Source organism: Crocodylus siamensis, chromosome 3 (assembly GCF_052110815.1).
Source record: "Crocodylus siamensis isolate JL-2025a chromosome 3, ASM5211081v1, whole genome shotgun sequence".
Lineage (NCBI taxonomy): Eukaryota > Metazoa > Chordata > Crocodylia > Crocodylidae > Crocodylus > Crocodylus siamensis.
Window position 1 is genome coordinate 51,236,417 of NC_143397.1, and position 12,288 is coordinate 51,248,704.

Sequence of the window (12,288 nt, forward strand, 5' to 3'; positions counted from 1 at the left end):
GACACTGGTTTACTTTGGCTTGCGATTTAGAAGTATCTTTGTGTATATGAGGCTAGAAACAATTCATTCAAAAGCTCAGAAGACAATTCATTCAAAAGCTTTGACGACCAGAAACTAAATACATCTTTGTGATGTGTACTCAGAGAACTGGAAGATTTACACTGCTAATCTAAAACTGTATTAATTTCAAAGGTGAATAAAACATTTTTAATAATTTACTCTATTGACTAGCTTTTTAAAGCCCAACATTCTTCTTCATAAGCAGTATTTTACAATACCAGAAAACTCACTGAATTTGTAAAAACTGTTATAGGATTTATTATAGCATTTTAAGTATTTAGGGCATAAATACCTCCTTTTCGTCCAGTGCGACTATCCATAAACTTCTCTATAGTTTCAAATTCATCTTCTTCAGGTTGTGGAACATCCTCTCCACAGACTTCCAGCAAGTCATCTGAATCTGTCTTTGCTTCTTCAGCTTCTTTGTAACTAATGTTGACTGTTGCCTGGCGACGAGATCCTCGTTTATCATAATCATCCTCATCATCATCATCGTCGTCATCATCATCAGATGAATCAAGCTGCCTCTTTTTCTGTCCTACACTCTTTTTACCACTTTTTGGCTTAATTCTTAAAGAGAACAAGAAGAGAAGAAAAAGTTATTTTAATACAGATAACTATTTTTTTCAAAGCAGTAATATTTCATAATGACTATCTAACTGTTCTGAAATGTTTATTCATGTAAACAAATATTTATTATGAACAATTTTCAAAACTTTTTAAATAACTTTAGAAAACATACTGCCATTCTGGGGACGCTAAAACCTGCTAATAAATTGTACCATCTGGCTTTTAAGCTGAGAGAAAGAGAACATTAAAAATGACAACATTTAATCATCATAAATCTTATTGTATATATACGTAGTTAAAATTTCAAAATCTTTACCTGCTGGGAGGTTTCCTGCTTTTGACTTTATTTTTTGGCTCATAGTCAGATTCACTCTCTTCACAGCTGCTTTTTTCTCTATCTTCCCTTGATTCAGAATCTGAACCAGTCCCAGAGACTGATCCTGACCCAGACATTTGCCAGTCTTCACTGGATGAATTAAAAGGAAGGAAAGTTTAAAAAAAAAATCTAATATTAAAAATTACAAAGTGTGTGTTGCATATTCAAACTCTTCACAAATGCACACAGACTCCTGATACAAGAATAATCTTGCTCATAAAAACAATTATTTAGGCAGCAAAATTCTTGAAAGAACAGAAAATTACTACAAATACATCAGGAAAGTCTCACTGATTCCAATGGAGGCTACCAAATAAAGAGAAATATACATTCCTGATTTCCCAGTAAGATAAATTCTGACTTCCATATATATTTTAATTTTAAGAAATGAGTTCGATAATAATAGATATCTAAAGTTAATGTTGGCATTCATAACAACAGTGATATATTGGCAGTGAGATGTTATACTTTACAAGTGGTTCTCAAGGAGGGCACCATAAGAGGGGTGACACAGTATGGGCACCAACACTGTGGGGGAAACCAGGTGGAACTGCAGTGTACCTGACTTGCATACATGACTGACTTCTATGATCAGATCACCAAATCATTAGATGCAGGGGTAGCAGTGGACATAGTCTTCCTGGACTTTCGGAAGACTTTTGACACGGTCTCTCACCCTGTTCTCATTAAAAAACTGGGGGACTGTGGTGTCGACACCCACACAGTCAATTGGGTTGCCAACTGGCTGGAGGGACGCACCCAGAGTGGTGGTGGATGGGTCATTTTCAGTCTGGAGGGATGTGGGCAGTGTGGTTCCGAGGGCTCCGTCCTCGGGCCTGCACTGTTCAACATCTTCATCAGTGACTTGGACGAGGGGGTAAAAAACACCCTGTTCAAATTTGCTGATGACACGAAGATGTGGGGGGATGTAGGCACACTAGAAGGGATCAATAGGCTACAAATCAGACCTAGACAGGTTACAAGTGGGCAGATGAGAACAGGATGGGATTCAACACTGACAAGTGCAAAGTGATGCACCTGGGGAGGAACAACCGGCACCATACCTACAGGTTGGGGAACTCTCCTCTTGTCAGTACAGAGGCAGAAAAGGATCTTGGAGTCATCATTGACTCCAAGATGAACATGGGCCAGCATTGTGGGGAAGCAGTCAGGAAGGCCAACCATACCTTGTCATGCATCCACAGATGCATCTCAAGCAGGGCCAAGGAGGTGATCCTCCCCACTGTATGAGGCACTGGTCAGGCCAGAGCTGGAGTACTGAGTCCAGTTCTGGGCGCCGCACTTCAAGAGGGATGTGGACAACATGGAGAGGGTCCAGAGGTGGGCCACTCGCATGATCAGGGGGCAGCAGGGCAGGCCTTATGAGGAGAGGCTACGGGACCTGAACCTGTTCAGCCTCCACAAGAGAAGGCTGAGGGGGGGATCTAGTGGCCTGTTATAAACTAGTTGGGGGGGGGGGGCGGGGAAAATCAGCAGGTACTGGGGAAGTCCCTGTTCCCCCAAGCACTGCCAGGAGTGACCAGGAATAACGGTCACAAGCTGGTAGAGGGTAGATTTAAGCTAGATATCAGGAGGCACTACTTCACAGTCAGGTCAGCTAGGGTCTGGAACCAACTTCCAAGAGAAGTGGTGCTGGCCCCTATCCTGGGGGTCTTTAAGAGGAGGTTAGATGAACACCTTGCTGGGGTCGTTTGACCCCAGTAATCTTTCCTGCCATGGCAGGGGGTCGGACTAAATGATCTACTCAGGTCCCTTCCGACCCTAGAAACTATGAAACTATAACCAGCTTGGGAAGTGTCTGTGGCAGGCCTCATTCCTATCTCAGTTAATGTAGTGTAAAATCAGAATTCCATTGCAACTAACTGAGAATTTCTTATATAAGCAGCAGTGGATAGGAGGAGAAGCAAACTTGTCTAGAAGGGATGGGTAGTTCTTGTTTTTTGGGGGAGTTCTTTAAGTATGGAAAGGACAAAACAAATCCATTGCTGTTAGCTTGTGTTGTTGTGGGAAAAGGAATACAAGAAGAGTTTGGTAAAGTCCTTACTATATAAGGAAATACTTAGTAAGATGCAACAGTACACCAGTGGTGCTCAACCAGGGTGCTACCAAATTAAAAAATAAGTTATGGGGCTGTGCCCTGATTCTAAAAAAAGTAGGAGAATGACTAGTATAGATCTACATCTATAAGGCTCAAATGTTTACATGACTTTTTCCAGATTCAAATTATGTAAAAAATCACCATGGATTCTGGATAAACTATGCATTTCCCACTGACTATGTTTCCTCTGCCATCCACTGTGTTATACTATTAATATAGCATTTGCCTTCTATCTGAGAACTTGGAAAAACACTCAAGTTCTGAAAGACACCGTTATATGTCCATTCATTAACTTTCATCTAAGAAATCTAGTAAAATAGTATAATAAGTATTTTCCTTCATTTCTTGTTTTCTAGGAAGAAGAAGAAAAATAGGTTCATAATATCAAGGTTTCAAGTTTAAGTAAATGGATGCTTGTTCAGAGCATGCATGTACTTCTAATGCTCTGGTACTATACAGGCCTTTGTTATTTGCAGATTTTGACAATCTCTTAAGTGGGGGCATGCAGTTACATCCAGTCAAATAAACTTGGTTAAAACAGACATTATTGTTAAAATACTTATAAAATAAAATGTTAATGATTGGTCTTATTTCAATACTAGATATATCAACAGTTCTTGGGTGTCTATTACAAATGTATAGGACAAGATGACCTCAAATTCTTAAATTAGGATCATAATCAGTAACTTTCTGTATTCATAACAGAGTATTCTATTCAGGAGACCTTTATGTTGTATTTTACATATTAGGATTCAACTTGACACATGTTGGTGGGATGATCTAAGGAAAATATACTAACATGCTACTTTAAAAAGTATATATTTTTTAAATCAAGCCTAAGGTGCAAACAGTAACCTGAATTCAAAGCAGAACTGAACTATTTTCTTGTGTGGAGAAATGCTGTATGTGTAAATACTAACATATAGAAGAATAAGGAAATTTTGATATAGTATTCTTGTTTTTATGAGAATATCCTACTCTTTATGTTTTTTCCTCTTGGTTTCGCTGGTTGAGTCATCCACAGAGTCGTCACTACTAGATGAATCCTGCCAAAAGAAACCAAAGAATATACAGGCTTCATTATAATATAGTATTATAAAAGGAATAAAACTGTTAGCAATCTGGCTTCTATTCCTGATTTAGCAAAGTTTATTCTTCCCATCTGATACCAACCAATTTCATTACACACCCATATGTTGAATACAACCCTGTACTATTAGTACTATTTAAATCATCCCAGATTTCTATTCATGCACATCAGAACACTGGAAGACACTATAAAACACTTTAGTCTTAAAGAATAACAATTTTAATTACTTTTATAATCATCAAATCAAGAAAAACTTGTACCAGAAACCTGAGAATTGTCTCCTTTTTTAAGGACAATTCCTGTCAGTTTTGTATCCTTCCCATTTCTTGCACTTACGGACTACAATAGCTTCAAAAATTCAATTTATGCTCAGTGTAAAGTGTACTTTCAAAAATGAATTAACCGTTGTCTCTCAAGACTTTCTTAATATTATTCATATTCAGGCAGTGAGAAAACTGGAGAAAATTCATCTTCAAAATTGGCATTGAGAGAGAAATACTTATCACCAGTTATAAGTTAAAGTTATGTCTGCACTGCAGCTTTTAATCGTATAGCTGAAATAACACTGAACAAACTCTTAAAAAATGAACCACCAACATCATATAGAAACAACGGGAGAACAAAAAGAAAAACTTAAGACTGTATTTCTGACCATTGTTTACCTATACCTTAAAAGTGTGGTCAGATGCCCATAGAATTTTTGTTTTACAGGTAATTTTCACCATTTTATCTTGAACAGTGCCATCTTTAACCATATGTTAAATTAAATGATTCACTGAAAAGGTGAATACTTTAGGCTATGGATTTTTTTTTTTTTTTTTTTTGAAGTATAGGCCAGGGATTCGCAAAGTTTTTATGCCGCGGCCCAGCAGTCACAGCTGACTGCAACTGGAATTTCCAGCCAGAAGGCAGGTAAGGATACTCCTACCCCCCCCGGTGGTGGGGGGAGCAGCCCAAACCCTGTGGTGCTATGGGTCCTGTGGAAGAAGCCGCAGCCTCTCTGCCCAGCTCTGGGGGGCTGTGGTTTGCCGATCTGTGGCCACTTCCAGTCTAGCAGCTGACCTGTGGCCTGTGGATTGAGAACCCCTGGTATAGACTGTATCTTAAAGTTTTGGTGAAGTAGATTCCTCCTCCCACTTGTCTCTGCATAACATCCTTTTTGAAACTAACACAATTTGTTATATGGAAAATTAATTAGGAAAATATTTTAATAACATTATAAGCCTTGAAATGCAATTTAGAAAACTGATAAAAACAGAAATGTGTGACCTTTCCCTTTGCCATGGATTTGAGAATATAGTTAAAAATAATACAGACCCAGTGGTTTTTCTAACTTCACCACTTACCTGAACATATGTAATTTAAAATGTTAGTATGTTTCTCTATAAGAGCCTCAGACATGCATTAAAAAAATCTTGTACTGACATATTCCGGAAGGAGAGGATTTGGCTCCACATAGATTTCTATTTAACATTCCAGGCACCAAACCCGAGTGTTTACATTTATAACATTTACAGCAAGCTATTTACCTCTTCTGAACCACTGTCTGATGAAGCTGCTTTTTGCTGCTGTTGCTGCTGCTTTCTGAGCATTGCTGATCTCTGAACAGTTAGAATACTTGGATTCGATTTCCAAAACTGAATCAGAAATCAAATATAAGATTAATGAAGTCAATTGTCTAGAAACTTTAAAATGATTTTATACAAAGTTAGATTTCTTAATATGGGAAGTTTCACTTCAGTTATTCCCAACTTGAAAATAAAATTGGTGCCATTTTCATTAATTTTACAGCAAATAACATGTAATTTTATCTAACATCACTTTTCAAATGTATTAAGAGTTTTGCAAAACCATACTCATTTAAATAAAAACTATTCCAACAATACACTAAATATCCTATTTCATGGTAAACCACTTTAAATGCATTATAATTCAGTTACTACTACTGAGACAGTGTGGTTGATGCAATCTTTAAATCATTTTGTTAAATGAAAGGGAGAGTCTTAAAGCAGTCTTTGAACCTCATGTTACTTAAAATTACTTTAAATTTCTATAATACTTCCCTCCAATAGGAAATGAAAACATTTCACAAACTTATACACCATGTACAGAAAAGCATTACAGTGAAGTTCAGATAGTTTTGGCTTAAAAATCCATTTTAGTGAGGTTAGGAAGTCATTTAGATATTTTTCTCAGAGTTTAGCAGATTTTTACTTCATGAAAAGGCTACTACATATAAATTTGTAGTTACCTGCTCAACAATTTGTCAGATATCTGCAAGCTAAGGCATGAGGCCAAGGTTTTCAAAAGTAAAATTTAGGAAGGATTTAGGACTCCAGGTGACCAATCAATTGATCTTGTTTGAGTACTCAGAACTTCTGATCAAGCTATTTATTTAGGAACCTACAAAAGGATTTGGGAAAAAACTTCAAGGTATCCATTTATGAAAACCCTGACCTTAAGATTTGCTGTGACAGTCCTAGCACATGCTTATTTTACTAAACAATCCAAGTCAGATCGTAAAAATGTAATTAGACTTCCCATTCTATTCCATGAAATAGCTGTACAAAACTATAAAAAAAGCTGTAGGAAATAACTACTCCAAGTCAAGTATCTTCCATGGAAGGGCATTCATATATTTTACCTCAGCTCCACCAACTTTAGGTGGTTTAGCCTGAACTTGTTTCTTCTCCTTAGATGCATCAGACTCTGATTCTGACTGGCTTCCTGACTCTGAACCAGAGTCAGAGTCGCTGCTACCTGACTGGCTGCTACTTCCATCGCTGCTGCTTCCAGAGCTTGAACCAGATCCAGAACCTGACGCTGACCCAGAATCATCATCTGATTGGCTGCAATTAGAAGTTAGAAGATTATTATCCTTTGTTCTAATTACTAACTTAACTCACAGTGATACGAGAAATAATTTAGCAACTTGTGAAGCACATACAGATAGCCCACTTTTAACTCACTTTGTAGAGCTCCCAACATTGCAGTAGCCAAGAACACTGTACAGGTTGAATCAATTAACAACATATCAAAACAAGAAGAATACATATACTTCCCTATAACCTAAAGCGTTAAAAGAAATGTAGGAAAAACTTTAATTACAGAATTTTGAATTGGAAAATTTTCCAGTGCCCTACATAGAGCATGATCTGATTGGGCATATTTATTTGACTTAAATTTAGTAAACAAAACTAAAAATGCACCCCACGTAAATTTTACGTCCCAACAGCCACAAGTATTTGAACCGAAATAGTCGATTAGGAAAAAACTAAATACAGCACACTGACTGTGGTTTAAATGTTATATTCAAACAAATTCACAGCTTTATGTGGAAAGAAACTATTTTTATTGGAATACTTGTAAAATGTAAAGACAATACACAATAGCAAAGACTTCCCTTACATTGCTTGTTTAAATGTACAGAAAAAAAACAAAGGCACCAAAAACTCTTGGCACACTAATTTTCGCACACCCAAAGAACTGTGCATGATATGCCATGGTAGTCCACTCATCTACTTCAACAGAGCTTATTAACTCTCTTCCACTGAGGTCATTGCAGCACCTCTGGTGTCACTGTCACTATCGGTACAATCACTTGCACTTCCATTTCAGAATCAGATTGAGGCAAATCTGATTCAGAACGACTTGAACCACATTCTCTTTTGCTAAATGATGGTTTTACCAATGAGTCTATGGGCCAGGGCAACTTATCATCGCACTACATCTTCTTCAACAATTGTGCTTCTAACTGATTCTCCAGAAACTGGAGATTTTGAGAAATAGAAACAAACTTAGCAGTGCGTTCATTTGTTAGACTATTCCTCTTTTTTGTCTTGATTGAGCTGAAAGCCTTCCAGTTCTGTTCACAAGCACCTGTTGCTGGTAGGATACTTAAGATCCTCAGAGCAATCCCAGACAACAGTCAGGTGTTACAGTATCCCTTCCACCATGTGAGAGGAGACATTCTCTGCTACCCACCAAATGATGTCTTTGCTTCAAAGTATTTCTTCTGCAGGGTACCTGACAATGTCTGTCATCACAGATATTAGCATCCATTCATTGTTACTAATTAATTTTATGAAACAATTAATTTTTAGATATGGAAAATTTCCCATGGAAAAATAAAGCACTGGAAAATTTTCTGCCCCACATCTCTGATCTACATATTCTCTTCAAGAGGAAATTCTACAGTTGTTACCTTATTATTGTGAATGCCCTACACCAGGGGTTCAACCCACAAACTGCAGACCAGGTCTGGCATCCAATGCCATGGCCTTCTGCACTAGATTATCACTGAGATAGTGTGGTTGATGTGATCCCAGCACACAGGCAATGCAAAGCCCTGGGGGCTCCAACCCCAGCACATGTGACAAGGCAGGAGCAGTGCAAGGACCTGGGGCCTTGATCTCAGCAGGTGGGGCCAGACAGAAGTAGCATGGGACCCCAGAGCTGGATCCCAGTGGGTAGGTTGGCATGAAACCCCATCCAAGCACACAGGGGGACAGCTGAGTCCTTGCAGGGGCCCTATCTGGGAATGCGGGCCTGATTCAGCCTGTGAACTGGTGCCACTTGTCTGGCCTGCAAAGCCAAAAGACCCAAGTACACTGCTCTATATCCAATGTCCATAAAGTTTACCATATGGGACATGCATATTTAGTTTTTCTGGTCTAGTAATTCATGGTAATTCAATGTAGAGACAGCAATATGTACTTTGAATTTCACCCAGTAGTCACTGACAGCTATTACAGACAGCAAAAACAAGATGAAAAGAAGGGAAGAATTAAGAACAGCTTCCCCTTCTAAACAAATAGCTGGCAGACAGTTTCTCAGACCAAGTTGATCTGTAGGGCCCAGGAAACAATACCCTAATGCAGAACAGATCATTCAGGAACAATACATACTATACAAGCAGACAGAATGGGCATGGCATTGTGCTTCATACTGCCCCCCTCTATTATTTGTTTCCTTGTTTGAAATAAAATCAGCTTTACAATTGGCAATACCTACTCCTTTTTAGTAAGATCTGAGAGAGCGCAATAAATACACTCCAAGCCTACAAAGATATTTTCCAGCCAAAACAGGCACGCTTGTCTGCTGGTGCGTGAGTTAGCACGGAGTTCAAGCAGGAGGATGCACGGGAGGGCTGAGGCCCTGCCTGTGAGCCCCCCAGGGTAGACAGTCCCAGCCATAGCCAGCCTACCAGAGGCATGACATGGACGGGCATGACCCACATCCCAAGGGTCCCCTCGGGCTCTGCAGCCCCCTCCCCCCGGGCACCCCAGAGATGGCCACCCAGATGGAGCCCATGGTTTCGGGCTCCACGCAGACAGAGCCCCTGGCTCTCGGCTGCAGGGGCTGCCCGTCCCTTTTTCAGGCTCCAGGGCCCGGGAGCAGGCTACCTCCCCTTGCGGGGTCTGCTGCCTACTGGGGTCTCTGGCATGCCAGATGGAGGAGCTCCTGGCCACAGTCCAGAGACTGCATGCCATCAGGGACTGCGAGCAGGAGACAGACTCCTACTGCCAGGCCCTTCTCCCCCGGAAGCCGGAGGGTAGACCACGGTCTCCCTCCAGGACAAAGGAGGACTCCAGGACCTCCCACTCTGTCCAGTCAGGGGCATGGACCAAGGTGGTCAAGGGCCCTAAGGCCCGCTGCACCAAGGCTCCTGCCCCGCCGGAGCTTAGCAACTGGTACGAACCTCTTGCTGCTCCAGCAGAGCCTGCTGAGTTGCCAGCTCCTGCAGGCAACACAGGCTCAACTACAGCTACTGCCCCCACTCTCCCCAAGACAAAACATAAGGTGTTTGTTCTGGGAGACTCCATCCTGAGGGGGCAATATGCCACCCCGACCCCTGAGCCCAGGAAGTGTGCTGCTTCCTGAGGGCCTGCATCTGGGGCACTGCGGAGAGGATCCCTAAGCTCCTCCAGCCCACAGACCACAATCCCATGCTCCTTATTCATGTGGGCACCAATGACACAGCTCAAAGCGCTCCCAGCCGGGTCATGCGGTGCTACAGGGATTTGGCAGCAGGACTAAAGGGTCTGGGGGAACAGATAGTGTTCTCTTCAATCCTCCCAGTCTCGGGGTATGAGGAGGGAGAGGAGGATCCACGTAGTTAACCAAAGACTGCAGGAAGGCTTTGGCTTCCATGACCACAGCCCGCTCTTTGGCGTGAGGCAGCGAGCTGCTGGGAAGAGATGGCCTCCATCTCTCTCCCCTGGGGAGGAGGCTCTTCTCAGCCAGACTGGCTGACCTGCTCCACTGGGCTTTAAACTAGGCCCGCTGGGGTGGATGGGGGGACTACCGCCACTGCTGGCCCACTGAGCAACCCTTGCAAAGCCAGCAGGCCGAGGCACTTAAGGGAGCCCACCCCTGCCCCAGCCCTGGTACAATCTGTGGGCAAGGCAAGAGCCCCCAAGGGGACACATGCCTGCCTGTAAACAAATGCCAGGAGGTTAGGGAATAAGCAGGAGGAGCTTGTCCTCCTGCTTAAATGCAAAAAATTATGATGTCATAGGGATAATGGAGACCTGGTGGGACTCCACCCATGACTGGGCCATGCATATAGATGGCTATACCCTGTACAGGAGGGATCATGTAGATAAAGGGGCGGGGGGTGTAGCTTTCTATGTTAAGGAAAGCTATGCGTCCCTGCAAGCTGATGTTGGCAACCAGGGTGGATGACTGGAGACCCTCTGGGTTAAAATCCATGGGGAACATGGTACAGGGGACACAATGGTGGAAGTCTACTACAGACCTCCTACCCAAAGTCTAGAGCTTGACCAAGAGTTTGCCTGGGAACTGGCTGAGGCCGCATGCTCCAGGAACATGGTTGTCATGGTTACTTCAATTAACCGGACATCTCATGAGAGGATCACTCAGCAAAATCTGAGCAGTTGCAAAGCTTCCTATCTTGCGTGGATGACCTCTACCTGACTCAAGAAGTCTATGGGCCAATGAGAGGCTGCTCAACCTGGTAGTGGCTACTGGGGATGACCTAATCAGTGACCTAGTGATTGATGGGAAGCTGGGTGACAGCGACCACAACTGATCACCTTCACCGTCTGCCATAAAGCTGGCAAGTCAGTCAGCAACACTGAAGTCCTTGACCACAACCCCAGGGAGAGGGGAGTTCAAGAAGAGTGGTTGCTCCTCAAGGGAGCAATCCTCAATGCACAAGCTAAGTCTATTCCACTCAGAGGAAAGGCAGCAAGAGGGCACAGCAGCCCCCCTGGCTCTCCAGGGATCTAACAGACCTCCTGAGGCTAAAAAGAAAGGCCTATAAATGATGGAGGATAGGATTCACCTCCAAGGAGGATAATTCTGTACTGGTCCCGCAGGGAGCAAACCAGGAAAGCCAAGGCTGCAACTGAACTCCAACTAGCTTCAAGCATCCAGGAGAATAAAAAATCCTTTTTCAGATACGTGGGGAGCCAGAGGAAAAGCAAGGGCAACACTGGACCCCTGCTGAACTAGATGGGGCAACTGACAACTGATGCTCAGGAAAAAGCCAACCTATTAAATGGGTACTTTGTGCCAGTCTTTCATCACTCCCATAGGACGCCTGTGCCCACTACAGGATAGGGAGGTCTGGGTGAGAGAGATCCCCTGCCCTCCATTAACGCTGCCCCCGTGAAGGAGCACCTCAAGAAGCTGGATACCTTCAAGTCAGCTGGCCCTGACAATCTACACTCCAGGGTACTCAAGGAGCTGGTGAGCATCATAGCCCAGCCTCTGGCACAAATCTTTGAAAACTCCTGGTGCTCTGGTGTAGTGCCCAAAGACTGGAAGAAGGCCAATGTGTGCCTATCTTCAAGAAAGGGAGCAAAGTGGATCCAGCTAACTATAGGCCCATCAGCCTGACTTCTATCCTAGGGAAGATCTTTGAAAAGTTTATTAAAGAGGCCATCCTTAATGGACTGGCCGACACCAACACCCTAAGGGATAGCCAGCATGGGTTTGTTGTGGGTAGGTCTTGCTTGACCCATCTCATTTCCTTCTACGACCAGGTGACCTATCACCTGGACAAGGGAGAAGAGATTGATGTCATATCTTGACTTCAAAAAAGCC

At 42.5% G+C, this 12,288-nt stretch overlaps 1 protein-coding gene across 1 annotated transcript in view; it reads right to left on the minus strand.

Annotated features, from left to right (window-relative positions):
* The window catches only part of CHD1 (chromodomain helicase DNA binding protein 1), a 93,482-nt gene that overhangs the window by 54,853 nt on the left and 26,341 nt on the right, over positions 1–12,288 (minus strand). The window contains exons 3-7 of the mRNA XM_090038329.1: positions 6,860–7,064; positions 5,745–5,852; positions 4,104–4,171; positions 947–1,096; positions 353–630 (exon numbers count right to left, since the gene is read on the minus strand). Of these exons, the coding sequence (XP_089894455.1) occupies positions 353–630; positions 947–1,096; positions 4,104–4,171; positions 5,745–5,852; positions 6,860–7,064 (809 nt within the window). The remainder of the gene's footprint in view (positions 1–352; positions 631–946; positions 1,097–4,103; positions 4,172–5,744; positions 5,853–6,859; positions 7,065–12,288) is intronic.